Source organism: Cydia fagiglandana, chromosome Z, assembly GCF_963556715.1.
Source record: "Cydia fagiglandana chromosome Z, ilCydFagi1.1, whole genome shotgun sequence".
Lineage (NCBI taxonomy): Eukaryota > Metazoa > Arthropoda > Insecta > Lepidoptera > Tortricidae > Cydia > Cydia fagiglandana.
The window spans coordinates 25,643,816-25,667,118 of record NC_085959.1 but is presented as its reverse complement, the minus strand read 5'-3'; the positions used below and the strand labels follow the sequence as shown (position 1 = coordinate 25,667,118).

At 37.7% G+C, this 23,303-nt stretch overlaps 2 protein-coding genes across 2 annotated transcripts; one reads left to right on the top strand and one right to left on the bottom strand.

Moving 5' to 3' along the window:
- Positions 1-631: 631 nt before the first annotated feature.
- Positions 632-18,319, bottom strand: LOC134679191 (replication factor C subunit 1). The gene is made up of 18 exons (XM_063538067.1): positions 18,192-18,319; positions 17,953-18,054; positions 16,252-16,951; positions 15,632-15,741; positions 15,166-15,294; positions 14,647-15,082; positions 13,953-14,082; positions 13,751-13,878; positions 13,301-13,447; positions 12,535-12,618; positions 12,239-12,387; positions 11,568-11,762; positions 8,747-8,898; positions 6,946-7,054; positions 5,692-5,837; positions 3,570-3,783; positions 3,140-3,322; positions 632-2,666 (listed from the first exon to the last, which is right to left on the bottom strand). The coding sequence occupies exons 1-18, from the start codon at positions 18,198-18,200 to the stop codon at positions 2,568-2,570; spliced, it is 3,222 nt and encodes a 1,073-aa protein (XP_063394137.1). The 5' UTR covers positions 18,201-18,319; the 3' UTR covers positions 632-2,567.
- Positions 18,320-19,156: 837 nt separating this feature from the next.
- On the top strand, positions 19,157-21,085 carry LOC134679490 (uncharacterized). Its single transcript, XM_063538419.1, has one exon. It carries the CDS (start codon positions 19,240-19,242, stop codon positions 20,932-20,934), a length of 1,695 nt encoding a protein of 564 aa, XP_063394489.1. The 5' UTR covers positions 19,157-19,239; the 3' UTR covers positions 20,935-21,085.
- Positions 21,086-23,303: the final 2,218 nt, after the last annotated feature.

The following is a 23,303-nucleotide window of genomic DNA, read 5'->3' as shown; positions in this document are numbered from 1 at the left end:
ATGGTTATTGAAATATGGACTTAATTTACGATGCGATAAGCGCATACTATTAAGTATTAATTTCTTTTAATGTGGAGCTTAAACCACCGGGTTGAGTTAGTATAAAAACTCTAAACTTGGGTGGTCACCAAAGGTCGGACAGGGTGAGCTATTTACCTTATAATTTGACATGTATTACGTCATATTATAAAGCAAATAGCTCACCCTGTCCGACCTTTGGTGGTCACCCAACAGAAACAGAAATTGTTCACCACGACCATATTAGAATAGAGATAGTAGAATTTCAACTAGACTGTGGAAGAATCCTCGAATCAAGTAAATTAAAGAGCGGGAAAAGATCGACCATTAACCCATCGGCTATCGCGCCGTTAGTACTGTGTCGATATAAAAGTGGACCTTATAACCATATCATAAAAGTTCGAATAGTTAGCATATGGTGTTTACAAGTAAGTATTCTAAAACACCCGTGCGGGTAAATTTAATGTTTAACCAGTTTTACTTGCGTCCACGTTGCGTTTGAAACATCTAAAACTATTAGTTAAGTTCCATTTATGTTAAAATCGTAAAAGAGAACTTTAATTAAAAAACTAAAATAACGACTAACTAATCATTAAAATAAATACGTCGATGATTGCGATTGACCAAAGTTGATTTGCATGTATGTACAAAACCGTTAACTGTACTTAATAACATAAAACGCAATAAAATGATGCTTAGTTTTATTACTTAAAAACCAGTAGTAATCAATCAATAAGTACACAATTACAGTTAGGATTTACACAAATGTAGGTACATACATACTCATACAGACAACTCATAACCAAAATAACTAAACACGATTTTTTTACAATAATATTAATAACATTTATTGAATTTTCGCCGGCCTCAATATTACAGGGTTCTATGTTATACTTATATCAAACTGAAATTTGAACATTGTCAAAGTGACATCTTGAAAACAAGTCGAAATCTTGAAAATGTAACATAGAATAGAACCCTGTAATATTGGGCCAGTGATTTGTCAAGCTGTGGCGATCACTGTACAATATTTGTTGCTGTATTTATAACATTATTAAGCTGGCCACTAACGATTTTACCGAACTAAGCAACACAAAATGTGCACCAAAAGCATTAGACTACTCGAGAAACAGAAAACGGTGAAAAATAGAGATACTGCTCCTAAAAATACGTGTGATACCTCATTAGATTCGTCTTAATGCCTAGAAAAATGTATTCGAAGCGTGCACAGACAAAACATCCTCCAGACTGAGCATAGTCGCGCTACCCCCTCTGCCACCCATACGGTAATTTTACTCCATGTTCGAGTCGAAAGTGTCTTTGTGTGACGTCCCTGTCTTTGAACGGACCAATCACGGCACGGGACTTCGCTCACCTCGTCCCGCGCGCCCCCGCATTTTTGGCATCATCGGTTGCATGAAATAATTGCTCTAAAGTTCTAAACTCGGTCTAGAGGATTCCTAGTCTATGGAAGCGTGTATTAGAACACAAACAATATCAAAAGTTGTAAACAAAAAAGGAGGGAAAAAGTAAATATATTTTATTTCCCCAATATCTCAAAAAGTATTAATATTTAAGAAACCAAAATTAATATTATAAAAGAGGAGGATATTTCCAATATAACATTCTATATTTGCAGAACTGTATTCTCCATATTTTTACTTTTTATTCAACGCTGACAACAGCCCTCCGCGCCTCATGTTCGGAAAACGGGAAAAAGCGATCACGTAACATTATATATAATTTTAAAGGTATTAAATATTAAATAAAAAAATTAAAACAGTTTCTCGAGCAATCTACATACCATTGAGTAAATATTATACATATTAGGCATTAAACAGTTTTTCGACAAGTTTTCACCATGCATCAAGGCGGTTTGTTTACAAAGAGCCTACCAGCAAACGCGAAAATCGAAATTAAGTTATCTGCCTCATTATCGCTCGAATTTACAAGAGTGATCGAGAGGTTAGATAACGAAATTTCGATTTTCTTGTTTCGCGGGAGATCCTCGAATTGTGATGGATTGTGGTAGTGGCGCCGCCTACACAGAATTTCGCGTAATATTCCGTATTTAGTTATAGTTTTTTTATAGATAGTTCAAGTCCCGGGAAAGGGCAGGATAGTTTTATCCTACAATACAAATCATCCTTTAAGGGTGTGGAAGTTTGTATGGGGAATCAATAACCGCTGAACCGATTTAGATGAAATTTGGTATGGTCTACATCTTTGATTTAGTTTACAATGATACCAAACGTGACTTTAGGACCTAAACTTAAACAGAACACTGCTTTTTGAGGTTAATAAACCGCAGCCGTCGCTGAAGCTGAAACAACATACTTACATAAAAAATTTGGGTGGCTCCACTTCTTAACAGGTAAATCTTAGCAAAGATACATTGATTGAGTAAGATGCACAACTACTTCATGAACTAGCTGCTAGTGGTCAATAGTAAAATAGATCTTGATAGTTATAGACCCGAAATACATTGTATCATATTGCTGGAATGGGCGGATTATCAGGTGGGACAATGGAGTGTTTACTGCAGTTAACTACTTCTTCTTTCCCTTGCCTTTGCTCGAGCTAGGCTTGTCTTTGCTAGTACCAGCTTCATCTTTTTTACATCCGGTTTTCTCATTGTTCTTTTTTTTCTGAAATTAATTAATATAAACCTGATCATTATGCTAACAATTAACAATCAACCATACCTACTATATTCATCATCATCATCATCTCAGCCATAAGACGTCCACTGCTGAACATAGGCCTCCCCCTTGGACCTCCATACATGCCGGTTGGAAGCGACCCTCGCTATGTCGGTGACTTTAGTTCGTCTACGGATCTCCTCATTTCTGATTCGATCACGTAGAGAAACTCCGAGCATAGCCCTCTCCATAGCTATGCTACTATATTCACCTGCTTTAAATTAATTCGTGTTTATGCTGATTTTAAGCCGATACATTGTTTTGCGGAGCTTGTTTAGACAAAACTATTAATCGTTTGTTATTTAAATGAAACCCACTCTTGCGTTACTTTGCTACTTGCGTGTAGTAGCCAATGTATAAAGTCACACTAGACACTAATCAATTTGTATTTACAAAATAAGTTACGAATGTGAAGGTACCTTAATGAGAAGGTCATTCTCGGGGTCGCTGTCATCTTGCTCGTGGTCGGCGTCGACGTCGGCGTCGTCTTCGGCGGGCGCGCCGTCGTCGGCGTCAGCGGCGCGCGCGCGCTTTACCTGCCCCGGCGCGTACGGCAGCGCCATCGCTTTCTTGTTGTACGTGCGGGTCATTGCCGCTTTTACCTGCAGGACAATTATTACACTAATTATGCGATTACGCCCGTTATGACCGTAGATAGGTACGATAAATAGTTTGGATATAATAAGATCAAAATAATGTAAACGGGTTTTTAGAAATACCATACAAAATTTTCACAGCTCCGAACAACTGACAGGCTCATATCATTCGGCGAACTGGTAATCTATGGTTCCCTTTGCGATGGCATGGATTGACAATAAAAATTTGATTTACTCATCGACGTGTTATTACCTTCGAATCTATTAGAATCATTGGATTCCTTTGGCCGGGCCATAGCGACAGTTCAGTCAAGGATTCCAAATCGTCTCTCAAGAGATGGTACGCCTCGAGCACTTGCAGGGAGTGCGCGATGCCGTCGCTCTTGTCTCGGATGAGCGGCGTCACTATGGCGTCGCGCAGGTGCGTGCAGTAGTCCAGGAATATAGACGACTTCGAACCGGACGTGCTGGACAATGGACATTAACGTTACATATGATTATATTATTATAAAATTACTCCCAATGGAGCGGAGGAATCAGTTATTAATATAAATTTTTAAACTAATTGGTAATGAGTTACGTTTATTATTTTGATAGAGATTTACAAATTAAAAACCTATTTTTGACGACCGGTCTGGCCTAGTGGGTAGTGACCCTGCCTATGACGCTGATGGTCCCGGGTTCGAATCCTGGTAAGGGCATTTATTTGTATGATGATACAGATATTTGTTCCTGAGTCATGGTTGTTTTCTATGTATTTATATATTATATATATATCGTTGTCTGAGTACCCATAACACAAGCTCTCTTGAGCCTACCGTGGGGCTTAGTCAATTTGTGTAAAAATGACCTATAATATTTATTTATTTATTATTATAGGCATACCTTACCTATGAATCAGATATTTGGTGAAGTGGGACTGCCAATATTATAAGATTTATAAGTCATAAAATTATGGTATACTTATGTATTTGTGTAGCCTCTTCTTTTGTACGCTGGAGGTTAAAATAACTATGCTGAGGTTGATATGACATAATGTAACTCATTTATTTCCGCCTACCCTAAAATTGGCAGGATGAGATCGTAAATAGCCATATGACCGTCTGTTACTACATTTATTTACAATCTATGATATTTTATATGTAGATAAGCCATACACTAACATATCAAGCGAAAAAAATGATGCCAACCAATGCTGCCAACGACACGACAGCATTAGTTACAATTTGTTTACAACTTCATACGCAAATGCGTAAAAGAGACGGCACAATTAAAAGAATACCTAAGTAAAAAAGAGACGGCTAGTGTTTGTCACTTGCGCGTGAATTTGGTAAATCAGTGATACCACCATAACACGACGGCAAACAGTGAATATGGCGCGAAGCGTAAAACTTATTAAGAAAAAAAAATATCAAAGACTCAGATGTTTGACAGAAGGTGCAAATCATTTTAATGCAGTTTTATGTAGTAATATACTCGCAACCGTAGTAAAAAGTTTTCATATTTAGTTATGTAAATAAAAGATATTATATTATACTCTTTATTCATCATTTTTCTTATACTATAGAAACATTTTGACAAAAAGCAAACTCAATAACAACAAAATCCTTTATTTTACTACCAAACTTATGTTATTAATAATTGTTACTGTGTGAGAAAATGAAATGCCTGACAATAAATACTAATTTTGTAGTAATATTTGTATAAACAGCAATATACCTATTTACTTGATTGACGCGATCCGGACAATAATATGGCCAATAATAATCTTTAATTTGCCAATTGTTGTACTTAAATACAAGAAAAAATGCGTTCAAGTAAAAAACTTCAATATTAAAGTTGAAATTTAAGTATATTTCTTTTATTTGTACGACAAGCACCAAACAATGAATGCAACTTACCATGACGGGTCTGCTATGATAATCTATGTACGCAGTTGGTGCGTCCTTGTCATTCTCGCTGATGAGAACATAAACTTATCTCGTTCTGTCAGCCGGCGAAAATGGCGGCTAGGTTTATTTAATTCAAGATTAAACCGAAGAAAAACGGGTTATTTCAGCTTTTACTTACCAATGATATGTGACGCCGTCAATTTTTTTACGCTTCCGCGGATAATTTGAGCATTTCAACATAACGCAGGTCGGCATTTTGTTGCTTAATACACGTTATTTGTGGAAAAGTATTAACCGGTGTACACCTTCGCGCTTGCGTCAGGCAGACTGAGACAAACTCGTACACATGACACGAGGTGAGTGCTTCAATTTTGGAACGTGTATAACACATCTACATATAAAATATCATAGTTTACAATGTAAATTTATTGATGACTTTGTTTTCACTTCGAATATTTAGATATTGAATATGTGTGAAGTAACCTGAGCCTAGTGTGGGCGTGGATCTCCTGGCAGAGACGGTGCATCTTGTTCTTGCGCGAGTTCTTGCCGAGCCAGCCCGGGAACTGTATCTGGCCGGTCACGTGGCCCGCCATCGCGTGCCCGGGGATCACTGAACTGTACATCGCCTGCACACATCATCATAAAGAGAAAGATAGTTTTATTTATATCAATAAATACATCGCCGTCTCTGTACCTGCATTTCATTTACAACACCACGTAGAGTGAGGCTCCTCCCACCTTGCTTCCGAACAAATTATAGTACACAGACGATGGATATGGAATAGGCATATATGTATGAGTTGATATGATAGTTGGATCTAGTTTCTTGTTACATTAGATATTACATAATAAGAACACAGTATAAATATGTAATAATATCAAATAAATACCAATTTTCAAAATGATAAGTCGGTTGGGCTTCATGTTATTACAGTAGCCATCAAATATATTGGAACGGCCAAGGTGTTCACAATATCTGAACACGCACTCTAGCGCCTTTACAATAGAGACGTGTTCAGATATTTGTGAGCACCTTGGCCGCTCCGATATATCCGATGGCGACTGTACCTACCGTTATCTTTTATCGTAATAAAGGACTATTCACATGGTAAAAGATTGTAGTGCGATTTTAAGCAAAAAAATTGGGTATGTGTAATAAATATTCGCCTGGGGCCAAATTCGACACGTACAACTGTCAGATTTCGCATCCACGTCAAATCAACAGTTGATTTTATTGCATACTGAGTGTTGATTCCATCAACGGTGGATAATATCATTTGGTACAACCAAAACTCAACTCTAAACTAAGGTTGGTTCGGTTTGGTTTGCTTGTCACCCTAACTGTGGATTGTTGATGTCAAATTTTGACATTGTACGTATTCGAGAACTTATGATTTTTTCCACATCAACGGGAGATCAAAAAGATACGTCAAACGTCGCTTGTCGAATAGGGGTCCTGGTAATTTTTATATAAAAATGTTTAGAGAGAATTAAAACTCATATAAGATTACGTTTGTTTTAACATACAATGTCACATTCCATTTCGCTTAACCGGCGAAATGTAACTATCAAAGACGAGGATTACCAGTTATCACCTTTCGAGCTACGATATCTGGTGTATACTGTTTATGATTATTAATTTATTATATAACGTGTTACGATAGTAACAATTAATTTCTGAGGCATTTTGCATAGGCCAATGTAGGCTGTTGGTGATGATAAATATGTACAAACCTGCATAGGAAGAAGGCTCCAGGCCTGGCTGCCGCGAATCCTCGCCTCGACGAGGTCTCCGACGCTGATGCTGTCGGCAGCCCTGCTGAGCCGCTCCAACACCTCATGCCTAAACCACACGTTTATACTCAATAGAGCCTACTGTATTATACATAACATATAATTCTGTATATATAGTTTTGTCGTCTAAATAGTGTTTAGTTTTAAGTTTATAATACATATGTATGTTAGTCTGTAAGGTATTTGTAATATGGGCCTTGTTGCCTGATTTAAATATCTAAATAAATAAAATAACATATAATCACGCCTATTTCCTGGAGGGGTAGGCAGAGACCACAGATTTCCACTTGCTACGATCCTGATATACCACTTTCGCTTCCTTCACTTTCATAACATTCCTCCTTATACACGCTCCTCCGGTATAGGGTGCTCATGACCTGGCCTTTCTTCAAGAGATCTACTGTATTATGTTCACTGTTTTATTTTCATGCGTAGCATTTATCTGTAACTGAAGGGTAGCGGTCCGTATCGATAGAAGGCGAAATAAATAGCTACCGGGTAACTAAGGGTATGGCCTCAGAGGCGAACCTCTTAGAGTAGCGTTCAGGCCCATTTACATGGTGCGAGTTTCTCGCACGTTTTGGGGCGAGAAATCGTATGACATTATCGTATGCAATAATCGTCAGGCGATTATCGAATAAAAATGTTTACACTCATGCGAGAAATAAAAACTCGCCTACGATTATGTCATGCGATACTCGAATGGCGATTATCGCCAGGCGAAATAGTTTACACGGGGAGCTGCGTTCTAGGGAGATATTTGCATACGATTTCTCGACTCGTCTAAACTGGTTCTCGTATGACATTTTTTCACGTACGTGCGAGTATCGCACGAATCGGTGCGAACCGATTTTCGTACGAGTTTTACCTGTCAACTTACGTGATTAGTTACTAATCTTTTCACTATACTGTCAATATTCTTAGTAAATATTTCTTGTTTCTCTCATTATTTTGAATTTTAATATATTTTAAGTTGCATTTACGAGTATTTTAATATTGGCTCTTGGCTGAAGTAACGTGACGTTGCTTTTAAGAAAAAATAATTTGCCGGGAAACGACAACATTACTCTGAGGGGTGAATACATAATTACATAATGTTGTTCATACAAAAGAACTTTTACCTACTCCATAGTAGGTTGTCATAAATTTCAAAGAGTCATAATTCGTCAATGTTTTCTATGGAACAAGCAGATTTGTTTTCCGCGATTTCGGGATTGGCTCCACACTCCACAGTAAAAGCTGTTCAGTATGACCTACATAATTCACCGCCCAGAGTACCTATGGTCAAACATCACAAAATACACTAGGTATGAAAAGAAAAATATTGTTGTGCGTTTTGGCTATTAATAAAACATTTTAAATGTCCCAAAAACGCATAAAATTGGGACACCAACAAATATGAACTCGAAAATCTCGAAATGCGATTCTCGCATTAAAATTTTGTTTACACGGAGACATCCAATCAGCAAAGGCGAGGCGATTATCGCTCCTTCTAGTACCATATCGTATGTTTAGTTTACATGATACTATATTTTTTCTCGTGCTACGATAATCGAGCGTTCGAGGCGAGAAAATCGCACCATGTAAATGGGCCTTTCGGCGGGGTGGCCAGTGTAGCGTCAAGCGGAAAAGAGATCTGAACGTGTCCTGAGGCCGCTCGCATATGTTTGCATTACATTGGTACGAACGTCTCGCCATTGGCCTCGCCCCGCTCGAGCGTCCACGCGGTGCGCACACTTACTTCGGGCAGTGCGGCGCGACCTGCAGGTAGTTCTCCTGCACGAACAGCGGCGCGAGGCTGTAGTCGTAGAAGAACAGATCACTTTTGTCGTGAATGCTCATGCTCTTATGTTCCTCCGCAGAGAACACCTTGCGTATGGCTTCCCAAGGCCCCTGTAAAAACGCCGGTCGCACTCATTACTAAAAAAATTCGTAAATAAAATCTTTTATTAGGTATTTTCAGGTTGCTACTATCATCTTGCACTCAGCGGACACTCAGGGGCCCGTAAGGCGTTTCCAAAATTGAGGCTTAGAGAACCTTAATTTAGGAACTTAGTAAAGAGTGTTCGTTAGAGAACTCTAAACAGGATCCAATTTACCTCCTAAAGGCAAGTTAATCCACTAACCCACTAGTGAGAGGACACAATGTATGCATCGTAAGTACAGTGAGCTGCAAAAGTGCATAGCCGCTTTGAAAATAAATTCCATTCATATAATGTGTACAGGTTTCTCGTGTAAGCTGGCAGAGTCAAAACAGGCGGCATAATTGTATTGTATGTATCTAAAACAAAGACGTATTCACATGCCCTCAGCGATCGCGCGGACTTGACAACATTAGATACATGAGACATGTCACTCGTGTGCACCAGCTACACTGCGTTAAAGGATCAGTCGCCGGGCAAACAGCAGCCGTAAATCTTATTGTTAACATCGCATCGCATTTTATAACTAAGTATTGTATTTACTATATACTCCTCCATTATCAAATAAATCGCAGGGCAATACAAGTAAGCAAAATTTATATCAATAATATTAGTTCCCTCTAGCGACTATGTTTAATCTAGTATCGGTTTACAAGGTTGTTTCGTTATCTACATTTATAGCAACGTAAACTATGTCAAATATCGATCAACTACTTAATTACAAATTTAAAATATATTTTACGCATATGCAGCACTTGCTCAGTGTATTTAATTAATAACGTTGGAGTATCGAGACAAACCATTCTGGTTTAACGATGCTCTTGGATCAAAATATTATGTAATTGTGATTTATGTCTAATAAATAAATAAAAATAAACAATACTTTCCCCATCATAGTAGATCATGATATTCATGATAATAACTATTAAATTAAAAAAATTAAGAAGCCTCTTTTTCGTTTTTAACCCAAATAAGGCTTACTGATGGAAAAAAAGAGCTGATATTCTTCAAACTGCTGGATCGATTTCTATGAAACATAGCTAAGAACAATCGCAAGAAAGCTCGCTAACGGTTAAAAATAACCGCATCAAAATCGGCCAATCCGTTGTGGAGGTACAATGCCACAGACAGTCAGACACACAGACAGACATTAGCGACAAACATATAACAATTTTGCTTTGGGGATTAACAACTAGTTGAATTGAGATTTGCTGGATAGTGTTCATGTAGTGAGTTATGCATTTTGTCTTAAGTAACTATGCATTATTATTGTTAATTAATATGTAATGTCGTAGGCATTCATTGTGCTTTGCTGTGTGTTTGCAGTATCTTCGCATTGGCTGCCAGTTGGAATAACTCTGCTATATGTTGGAATAATGCTACTCTGCCAATTGAAAGATGTATTTCATTTCAAAAACTGGATCGACAATCGATTCCCTACTAAGTAATACCTATTATACTTAACTGCAAAACATGCGAAAGTATCTCAGTGTTTCTGTCTGTTACAGCTTCACGCTTAAACAACTAAACTGATTTAGATGGAGATAGTTTGAGGCCCGGGTATTATGAGCAGAGGATAGTTTTTATCAATCAGTATCGCCTGAAGCTATTCCCATATAATTATCGAACTTGCACACAAATTTTCGAGAAAATATGTGACTTGACAGGAGAACAGTCGGACAGACCGACATGCAACAGCATTTTTTTTTCAAACTCCAACAATCACCTTCGCGTTCGCTCGGTCAAAAAGCAATTGATTCAACAAACAATAATTACTTGCGTATACATGCTGTATGTTTTGCAGTTCACATTGCTCACACAAAATACGCAGAGCGTCCATGTGCAGTCGCAATGCAGAAAGTGAAATTAAAATTATACTGACATTTCGCTTCGCATCATGTTTGCATTAACATATCCTATGCTACTGCAGACTATCGCATTGCCGGTAAAGTTATTCCACATGCAATTTTTAATATATTATCGTTTGCTAAGATTTTAAATACAAGACATAAATTAGGTAAGTAAATCCGCAAAACAAATAGACATTGTAATTAATTATATAATACATATTAGGAAAAGTATCTGACGATATCGTATGATAACATTTAATTGAATATTGACAACTTAATTTAAAAGTTGGTTAAAACAAACAACTCGCACGCTTTAAAATGACTTCTGTCATGGCCACATTAAAAGCATAGCATAAAGCTTTAGGCACTGGTCCCACCGCGAGCCGTGTCTCTTTTATTTACACGGGAGTGCTTATCTTTTGTTCGTGTTTATAGCCGATAGCTCATAGCTTACTAGCTCGCGGTGGGACCAGTGCCTTAGTATACCACTTATTTGCATTGCATTAGCAATATTAGCATGGCTTTTCGTACACTTTCTACTATAATTTCCGGAAATTTTGTTACACTTTTGATAAAACTTGACAAGCCTCAATTAGTTAATTTATATTTTATCCCTTTCTTACAACACTTTGGGTGTCGACTTGAGGAAAATTTCCAGAACAACTTGGTGCGTAGCAATAAGGTTAAATACTATTTTTTTTTCAAGCAAGCCATATATGTAGTATTTGTATGCTATGGTACATGCAGCAACAATAACGACCGAGAAATGAGCAGTGAGTGGTGCACTTACCAGTTTGATATCCTTTTTAGTCTGCGAGGCGTCTCTCGCGAGGCGGTCGGCGTCGGCGCGGTCGCGGTCCACGGCCCACATGGAGAGCAGGTTGAGCGTCTGGCGCACGTCCTGGTTGGCGGCCACGATCAGCTGCGACAGCGCCTCGCCCGGCACTTTGATGCCCTCCTTGCAGCACACCGACATCATCGCCGCCTGGCCAAGAGACACCGCTATCACACAATATGTACTATTGCGTTTTGCTGTGACAGCGTGTTTTGACTTGCGAGAAAGTGAAAATTGATTCACGATCGTAGCGATTCTAATAAGGAAACCTGAACGTAGCGAGATTGTACCTAACTTTGACTTTAACGCAGGTAACTCTAGTCTGGTGTGACATATCCAACACTCCTTTCAACATAGATAACATTGCATACTGTTTTGTAGTAGCAAAGTACGAATATAATACTTGCTCAGTAGCTATGCAAAGTATATGCTTTATGCGGCATTTTTTAATACTTACGTATTATTACGGAACGATATTATTTTACAAGAAGAGCTTTAAAATGTATAGGTAACATTTTTTTATTGCATTGTTCATACCACATAAAATTAGTTGAGAATATAATTATTGCACTTTTACGTCTTTTACCAATAAAAATAAAATAACTAAACGAACATAAACGTTTTACCTTTATTTGATCAACTCGAGGCCTGTTGAATCTCAAATCGTAGCAATAATTCACGAGAGATCTCATTTTCTGGCTGGTTCTATCATTGCACATGCATATGATGGGTACGGATGCTGACTTTATGAGACTTATCAACTCTTGAAGACCGCCTGCAATTCCGAGAAGACACATTAGATACTTTTTATTTAATAACAAGCAATAGCTAGAGAGATATTTGGCCCAGCTTATTAATCTTGTTCTAGAATTTTGATTTAATTGAATGATACATTAAACATGATAGTGACTAAATGACCCACCTCTATCTTCGTTGCCAGCCATACCGTCAACTTCGTCCATTACTAAAACATGTTTCTTTGAAACAGCTTGCTTGCCTGTCATTCCTGTAAATAATACAATCAATATTTGCCTACGTTATCTATGTGTATATAACAAGTTTCACCCTTAGGTGTTTTCATGTATTTAGTGACACTCGGACACTGACAAATCGATTGGCGTAAGAAATGCTAAGAATCGTTAAAATCGGCTTACGTGTTTGGTCTCTAGGGTGCTACAAAGTAACAAACACACATAGTACACATGCATAACATACAATAGAGTGATAAACACACATTACCCTCTTTTGCGTTGCGAGGTCGGGTAAAAAGCACCAAATATAATAAAATAACATTACAAGAAAATTGACGATTGAAAACCAAAGAAATATACGCTCGTGGACGGAATAGTCCCTGTGTCGGAATTAGCCACATTGACCTTGGCCACATTGGGCTCACTTAGACGATGCGAGAACTCGCATGCGAGTTTCATTACATTCCGGCTTTTGATCGGTCGGTTGAATTGGACGTCGACCAACGACGACGACGACGACCAACAGTCCGCATGTAAATGTAACTAAAATCGCATGCGAGTTCGCACGCCGTCTAAATCAGCCCTAAGTGTGTTTGATTCACCTTTCCATGTGCGAGCGGGATGTCGTTATAATATCGTTGTTTCGCTCTAACATCAGAGCGACGTGATCGTGTGATCTAGTGTGCTAAGCGCAATAGTAAGATAATGGAGACGTACCCTTGGCATATCCGGAAAGGGAAGTAGTGGTCAACAACTCGCCGATCTGTTCCTTTATTAGGGACTTGTTCCTGGTGTCGGAGGCGTTGAACTCCACCACGTCGAACCCGAGCTCTTTGCACACCAATGTCACCGTCGTCGTCTTACCTGGTGTTCATATGCTGTTAATAAATTGTAACTATCCGAGGAATTAATATAATGACAGTTGATTACATTTCACATATGGAAAACATTAACTGTGTTTTAACAATTTCGAAACTTTGCATCCACATCCGACTGTATCAATAATCACTTTGAATTTGAATATCCTTTAACGACGACGCGTAAGTACACATTGAAATAATTTGCACGAATCAGCGTCAAACGCATTTACAGACAGCGAGCGCCGCGTCGCAATGGGTTTCCAGCTTAACTACCTATGGAGTTGATAATATAGGTACTAGTACATACCAACGCCTGGCGGTCCCGACAGCAAAGCTGCTTTATAATATCCTCCGTCATCGTTTTTCGCCCACGGACTAGGTTTTGGTAATTTCGCTTTTCTATTCACGTACCACTTACTAAGCCAGTTGCATAGTCTAAAAAATACATGCGATTAAAAGTAAAATTGCGATTCATTTTAAATAAAATATTACTTGTTAAGACAACCAACTTTTTAACGTTGCTAGCTTCCCCATGTTGACCAATAATTTGCTTGAGTGATTGTGGTTTATATTTTTCCACCCACATTGCAGACTGCACCGAAACAGTTGCCGGTTTTGTACTCGAGCTGACCTGTAAATCTATAAAATGTTTTGATTAATCTACACAGTATGAAAAACAAATTTTGTTTTTGTGTAATTTTAAATTAAATCACCATGAAATGTCGTCAGACAAAAGATTGGGCAATGGGCATAGTTTTGACTTGTAACAGGAGCAAATATTTTAACGGGTGACTGTTAGCTTAGAACAACACCAGTTACTTTCTAACAGTCCTAATAAGAAGAAAAGGTTAATTTGACGTTAGGAACTTAGTCTACTAGTACCTAATGCATATTGGCATTATAACATATCATGGCTCGTTAGTGTCGTGTAGTGGTTCTTCTGACGAAGCGTCTTTGTGGTTCATCCAGTGCAAACATCCATACACTCTACTTGATGCAGTTACATAATTTGATTTTGTTATACTTACTAAAACAGCCAATTAACTCTCTAAAAATGTACCATATCATTTATTTGCTCAAGTTACAGGATTTGATTTATAAAAACAGTTTTAAAATATATCCAAGTCCACCCTCAATGGCCATGCAGAGATAACGTTTTATTCTGCATCGTTACTATACCTATAACAGTGAGTGTTTACTAACCATTAGTAGAATTCATTTTTATATTACTTTCAGGTATTTTATTCGTACTTAATTTGGGTTTTCTTTCCAGGTCAGTAGTCTTGTTTTCATTGTTATCTGCCTCCATTTTTTTTACTTTTACATCTACAATTTCGCTTTTGATATTTTTAACTTTTGGGCTAGTTTTATCTTTCACAGATTTCTCATTGCTTGTACTGGTGTCAGATTTATGATTATTTTTATTTACTGTATGATGCTTTCCCTTATTTGATTTCGGAATGGAATTTTGTTCTTTTTTGATATCATCTTTGCTTTTAATCTTCTCAGTCGTGTTTCCCTTGGACAAAGCCACTATCAATTCCAGAAACTCATTTTCGTTTATAATTTTAATGCCTAGGTCTTGAGCCTTCGCTATTTTCGCCGGACCCGCGTCCTCTCCAGCCAAGACGTGTGTTACCTAAAACATTTGTTATTATTAAGTACTTCATGTACCTACCAAAAATAATTTCAACAATAAAACCAGTAGTAAAAAATATACACCTTTTTACTGATAGAGTTTTTGATAGTTCCACCCAGTTTCGTAATAGCTTCAGCGACCTCATCTCTTTCAAAGGAGTCCAACACCCCAGTTAACAAAAAGGCACAATCTTTTAAGCAATTTGGTGTACCCTGTAAAAAGTAATAAATATGCATAGTCAGCATCGAATACATTGTGACAGTGAAAGTGGCCAAAAATACTTGTATCATAGCATTTCTGTGATTGCTTTTCATTTATGAAAACTGACCACACCTTGTAAAACAAAGTCACCCGCTGTGCCTGTCTGTTTATGTTTGCGATAAACTCAAAAACTACTGAACGGATTTTCATGCGGTTTTCACCTATCAATAGCACTCTTGAGGATGGTTTAGGTGTTTAATTTGTCAAGGCGTAACCAATTATGATTGTTATATGTAATTTATGCGCAATCTATAATACAAGTGAACAAAATATACAAATCATACATACCTCAGGAATGGTTTTAGCTCCCAAATGTTTAGGTCCAGACCTGTTCAAATACTTTTGGTACAAAGCTGCAGAATGTCGTTTACGTTCATATCTTTCTTCATCAGTAAGAACTAAAAGGAAAAACATATCAACATCAAGTATATGTGTTAACTACAACATACTTGTGTTATGTGCAGTTATAAAATAATATCTATAATAACTGAACTTATTCAATTAATTGATAACATAAGCCCCAGTGCTTAACACTGGTCACATAGTTGAAATGTTCTACTCTTATTCCTAGTAATAACGGTGACAAGGGCGGTTAAACATTATAGTTCGTTTTTTTAGCATTAGACTTAACTTGGAAGAAGGTAAGCGATGTTGACATGTCTTTTAATGGAAAAACGCTTTTTAAAAATCAATAACTACTACTTATGAAAGCAGAAGAATATAAATGATCGTATTAGATTCATAATTGTTACATATTTGCAGTAACTTATTTTTAAAATGTGTTTTTCAATTAAAAGACACATCAAGATTGTTTACCTTATTTCTAATGCTAAGAAAACGAACTATAGGATGCGTACCTAACCTGCTAGTCAAACAAACATGACGTTTTATAAAAGATTGAACCTTACCAGACTCATTTAGGCTCTTCTCAAATTTCTTATTGCTTTTTACTTGGCTTGAATCTAGTTCAAAGTCTGTTGCTTCAAAAATATCATTGTCATTTGGGGATGCATTTTCATTTGTACTATTACTCGCCTTTGACTTATTAACATGTTGCTTTGATTTGGTGATTTTATTTTGCTTTGATTCATGTGTATTCCCTGATGTTAAATCAAGGTGTCTCTTTTTTGCTTTTGGTGAAACAGATTCTGATTCAAGGCTTTCTGCAGACAAACTCCCATTTCCATTTAAAGTTTTCACTTCCAGTGAGTTGTTCTTTTTGGTATCAGTATTAGTTTTTGTTGAATTTGGGGTTATGTTTGATTTGTCAATGTGAGATTTAACAGGGGTAGTTTCCTTTTTAATATGATTCAAAGCTAATTCATCAGTACTATCAAGTTCCAAAAGACTTTTATCAAAATCATCATCCGAATGAATACCAGTTTCAGTTTTCTTTTGGACTGATTTTACATTTGGCTCTGTTCTTTTAATGGGTCCACTGCCAAAGATGTCAGCTGCTTTAACTTCTTTGAGTTCTGTTTTAGCAAGGGCCTTGTGTTTGGATTTCAGTGATGTCTTATGACTATCTTCATTTGACTTTTTCTTCTTTGTAGAAAATATTTCTTCCTCCGAGTCACTCAACACTCGTTTCTTTCTATTTTCTCTTTTCTGAAATCCAAATTCTTTGAAATAAATGTTGCTACTACACTTAATACTATTGGGTTTCCAGAAACACTGAACCCAATAAAGTGTTTCCAAGTATACACTTATTATACAGTATGTATATTAACTAAAACCATTAAGGTTTAAGTCATAAATATGAGATTGGTACCTATTTAATTTATATTTTTTTATGGTCTTTAATAAAAAAAATCTTTTTCTTCATATTTAAGTTTGAATTTCCATCTGGTTGACCTGGTTACAAATATACAACACAAAATGCAGGTGCATTGTCATTGACTGCCATTGTTGAAGTAATTATCTATGTTAGTTATTAATTTAATAGTTCTCAAAGCACTTGGGCATTGTCAATAACAATGTAAATGTATTTCAGTAGTTCAACATTTACATGGAACCTCTAGAAGTTCCTAAGCTACTAAAAAGCTTGTCATTACAATGAACTCTATTTCCCCATAAACCAGTAAAAAAAAATGGTTTTTGTTGGTATAAATACTAACTGGTATACTTAGAAACACTTTTCTTTAAAAATATATATATATTTTTAACCCTACATACTACTCCTCACAAGACTACCGAAACAGCGTGAAAAAAAGACGAATTCCACACAACCCAGCCCACAAAAAGGAAAGTGTCTATAGTTAAATACAATTATTAACATAGATACCCACACACACCTCCACGATTCAATAAAGTATGTACCTGTTTGTGACAAAAAGATGTATTTACACAAAAGTAATCACCATGCTTAATTAATTAATCGTGATTAACTAACTTGTCACAGTCACAGTCATAAGAGCTTAAAAAAATTGGGCGATAAGACCCTTTTACTAGTACTAGTAATACTAGTGTATTGTAGTGTAGTAATAGTAGTACTAGTGAATATATTATTTTTGCTGGAATGGAACTTAGCAGGACTGTACAGTCCTGGGAAGGGTTAATAAGAGTCTAAAGATGCGCTGGTGTCCGTAAAATATGCTTTAGTAACATACCTTAATCTTAATTTCAACATCAGGAGATTCTGGTACAACGTCAACATCATCTTCTGCTATTGGTTTTTTCACTTTCTGAGGCTTGAAAAACGATCGAATATCCTGTGACAGAAACAAAACAGCTTGGTATTGTAAAACCCAAATATGCCATTTACTACCACTATAGACATAATGTCTGTACGCGAGCAACAGCGCAAAGGAAACTGTCAGCCAGTGGTCTTTTCTAATATCACACATACCTTAGACATCTTTGGTTTGTGATTCTCGGAAAGATAATATAATTTGTAATTTGCATTAAAGTAAAAAAACTAAATTAATAACATACACCTATTTCGCGCTTCTTAGAATCTTCGCCGTTATTTTTTTTACATGTGACATTGACAACTGACATATCAAACGTTTAATTTTTTAAGGTTTTTTTTAGTCTAACTGGCAAATACTACCGCTCATTCTGCCACATAATGATCGCATCAAGGCCCCTACGCTTTCTGTTCTCTTTGACGGCGCAGCAACTAATATAATTTCTCTCTCCTCGCTATTTTAAAAATGCCATTTGCCAAAAAAGGACAACCATACTGTTGACAAGGTAAACTTCAAATCAAGTGTTGCCTTTTTTGATGCATCCAGGCTGTGTATGTGTGCGTAAAAACGTGTATGTGTGCTCTTTTAGGGATGTAAAAGTCGATTTTGAACATGTTATATATCGATAAACGCTACACAGCGGAACGAAATAGCTATTAATTGAAGCTTCAGTATCTTCGTTAAACATATACATAATTGAAATGCTAATGAATAATAAATATATTAGAATATAATAAAATATTTAAATTATTGCGGAACACATATCTTAGTAGGTATTTATGTATTTTAATTAAATATCTGAACTTTCCCTTGGTTCCCTGCTGGGGCGTGACGATAAAATTGTGATCTGATAACCACAATAAAGAATAAAAGCGTTTTTGTTCATTTTAGATATCGTCAAACCTTTGAAGTAAAATTAAAATTGTAAGAAATGTCGATAGTTTGCTACAGCAAGGTGGTGTTCGTGTGTCGTACACTAAACAAAAGTGGCAACAGTGACAGCTCGCTGAGACACCGTCTCTATATATTATAAGTCTATGGATCGCATTAAGGCCTCCTACCAAGTATTATATTCAATATACGAGTATTCTTTGATATAATCACTACGTCTGTCAGGAAAATGTCATCTTGCCAGAAAGCGTCGAGCAATGAGTAATTTTTCAAATACTGTAGATAAGCACAATTTGCCGGACATTCGCTTTACTAATGCTTCTTTATCTCGTGATGTTCGTCGTATTAGTTGAAATCAGTACATCGCAAAGTAGTACTGGTACTATATTGTTTTACAATAAGCACGTCGACTCGGATTGCTGGAGTCAGGAAGAGATAGCCAAATTACAAGCTCGAAAGATTTTGATCCAATTATTACCAAAGCCAACGCCACCAGATCAAATAACTAAAACATTCGCAAATGAAGCTATGCGATACTACCGGGAAGCCTTGCACACTGTAGATAAACAAACATATTCTGCATCTAATAAGGTGCTCAGGGAAGCTCTAGCAGATACCATTGGTAGTCATTTGAGGAGCGAAATGCTTCCCGCCGTTAGACTAGCTTTTTACGCCGGGTACTTGCCTTATAAATCAGCTAGGGAATTACACGACCTTTACAGCGAGATAAAGATCAGGTTAAATACTGAGGGACGTGGTTGGAAACCTCCTCCCAAAACTCCGATGACAGCTAACCTGACAGTTACGAAAATTACCATAGGACGCGGCAAGCTCTTCGATCCATGCAATTTTTTAGTCGTTAAAAGAGATTCAAATGCATGTATACGAATGCCAATTCCAATACTTGATAACGCTAATGACCCCTCTGCGATTGCACTGCCTTTCAAGAGTGGAGGCTTAGTCAATATGCTGTCCCCAACCTCCGAAAATATATTCCTAAAATATTATACTACGGCTTCTCGGTGTATTTTACGTAGGTCACCTGCAAACTGTCGTCATTCCGACATTGTAAAATTTAATAGTGACTTATGGTTTTGGATGAAAAATGAGGTAGCACCTCATATGATGGACGAAAAGCTTTACGCAGCGTATGGCGGCGTGCTTAGAGTAGCTGCAGCTGTACAAACTTACGGAAAAGTGTTACCCAGACGTAATCTCTTTGATAAATACAGAAACCCTATGGAATGGCAACCTTGGAGAAAATTAACTGAGCCTTACTTTATCATAGACTCCGACTGGACTCCCAGAATGTATGTTGGAGTCGTTGTTCTAGCTGCATTAGCTATTTACTTATTACAAATGTTTTACAATTATGTATTTCGAAAAACTAATACGTATACTTGTGGAGAACAGGAACAGCCTGTCGTTCAAAAAATAAATCAGCAGCATGTCCAGCATGGAACAATTAAGAAGGTTTACTACAATGACCCGCAGCGCGCATGTTGCTCTCCAGGCAGTAAGGAAACAAATAAATCATCACAGATTCCTTCGAAGACGCAGAGATTTTACAACTATAATGACAGTCTGCTAGATGTTATCATGAGTGACGCTGAAGCAGGCGAATACATCAGTTCAGACTCTAATAACGAATATGTTAGTAAGAAAGAAAACGAGCATTACGAAATCGAGACGAAAGCGGTAGACAGGTCAACGAGCCCACCAAAAATAGAAACTTCAATCGAGCAGCTGAAAATCAATAGAGGTCGAGTCAGTATTCAGGGCCATGGAGCACGGATGGCGGATAAATGGGCGTCAACCGAGGACTGTAGCTCGTCGTGCAGCGAGTCGGTGAGCAGCGGCAGCTCCACGTCGCGGCCGCGCGTGCGTGACCTGGCCTGGGCGCGCCAGGTGCTGCACTCTGAGATCACGCCCACAGCGCGCCACAGGACACCCAAAACCAGCCCACACACAGAAATTGACTCTTATACGACGTCTACGACGCAAAGATAGACAACTTTAGATAATTGTTTACCATTGGTAATAATATATTTTTAGGAAAATGCAGGTTTATTTAAGATGGTTATTTTGTTAAGAAATATTCTATTATAACTTAAGATCTTATTGAAGTGGATTAGATACGAATAAAACGACTATTTATATACATAGATAGTTGTATATTTTAATGGTTATAGCGACATACTCCATCAATAGAGAAAAAACCGGCCAAGAGCATGTCGGGCCGTGCTCATTGTAGGGTTCCGTAAACTGGAGGAGAGAGTATAGAAGATTTCACCGAAAATTAGGTTTTATCTTTTAATCAAACGAATGCCTTTGGGCGCTAGAAGCTAAAACCCCCCATTCACACTCCTACATTGTAGTCCGCCTCATTATGTAGGATTGTGTATGGGGATCACGAACTACGTGCCGTCCTACAACACCCGAGTAGGATGCCTTCTGGGTCCTACAAATCCTGCAAGCCCCGCCCACCGCTGCAGTCCGCCGCGCAGGATTGTTTGTCGGTTGCGTTAAAAAAGTAACGCGTACTGAAAAAGCCCTCGTGCATGGGGCATAGTGTGCGTGTTTAGACATTTTTGAGCACCTCGGCCCCTCCTATATACTTACAGTGCGGAAAAAAATAATGGGCCCTGGAGGGAAAGCACCTTAAGCCCGCTCCACACTCGTGCGCGAATCGCGGCGCGAAGCCGCGAACGCGAGTCTGGAGTCGATTTCGCATATCAGCGAACTAGACTCCACACTCGCGTTCGCGGCTTCGCCCGCGATTCACGCGCATAGTCTGGAGGGGGCTTTAACTAGCTCATTTAAAGGAAACATTCTATTACTTATTAAAAAAAAAGAAACAAAACTGCATTCAAAGGTTTTTTTTAGGGTTCCGTACCTCAAAAGGAAAAAACGGAACCCTTATAGGATCACTCGTGCGTCTGTCTGTCCGTCTGTCACAGCCAATTTGCTCCGAAACTACCGGACCAATTAAGTTTAAATTTGATACACATATGTATGTCTGTGACCCAACGACGGATATGTAACGTCAACAAATAAATTTTAAACATAGGGGCTACTTTTGGGGGGTAAACGATAAAATTAAAAAACTAAGTTTTGAAAACTATACCGTGTTACATATCAAACAAAAGAGCTTATTGTGAGAATCTCAAATATATTTTTCTTATAAATTCACGATAAAAAGTTTAGAAGTTATTCAAGAAAATAGACAAAAAATTACCATTCAACAATTAAACAAAATTACCGTGCAACCCCGAAATCGCGAAGAAAATTTGGCTGTTTCATACATTTTGGCTGGTCCGTTTTCTATGGGGGGATACATATTTTTCGCGATTTTGGTGTTGGTCCCATACTAAAAGTTGATGAGTATAATCCCAAAACCTCCTCGGCTACGGGAATGCACTTATTTTTTGGCCAACCTGTAGGTACTATCTCTCTTCGGCCTTCGCTTTTAAAATACTTTCGGTAGATGTAGGAAGCGCGACCCGTCGGACGCTCCGAGTTTTCAGCTCTGCGCGGAGCTCGGTCTTCAGTCTTCGCATTTAGACACTTGTACTATTGGTCGGCATTTAATCTTCAGAGTTCTAGAGATATAAGCCACCACGCCAGAAAACTTCATGTTACATCTGGTTTTTGACTGACCCATTCGGGTTTTTCAACGTCACGTCTCACGTCATGTTTCACGTACAAAAAAAAATTTTGAAAATTGTGTGATGTACGGAACCCTTGAAACGCGAGTCCGACTCGCACTTGACCAGTTTTTTCAATTCGCTTCCCTCGTCCCGGAATTGAACCGACTTAATATTAAAAAATACTAAATATTCGATTTTATGGATGGATATGGATATACGACAAACGAGTGTAATACCTAACCTAATGTTTTTTGGAGAAATTGTAATATTTACATGAACTGTAGTCGATGCAGCAGTAGTGGAAAGAAATAGCAAGTTTTGTTTAAAATATTTAGTCGGATCGATTCCCAGGCGATACAAGTGAATAAAAAAACCGGCCAAGTGCGAGTCAGACTCGCGCACGAAGGGTTCCGAACCATTACGCAAAAAAACGGCTGAAAGTCACGTTTGTTGTATGGGAGCCTCATATTTATTTTATTTTGTTTTTAGTAGATGTTGTCATAGCGGCAACAGAAATACATTTATGAAAATTTCAACTGTCTATCACGGTTCATGCGAGTTACAGCCTGGTGACAGATATACAGACGGACAGCGGAGTCGCAGTAATAGGGTCCCGTTTTTACCATTTGGGTACGGAACCCTAAAAGCTCTGAATGCAGTTTTGCTTATTTAAAAAATAAGTGTGTATCATTTAAGTAAAATGAGCTAACTTATGGTTTTAAGGCAGTT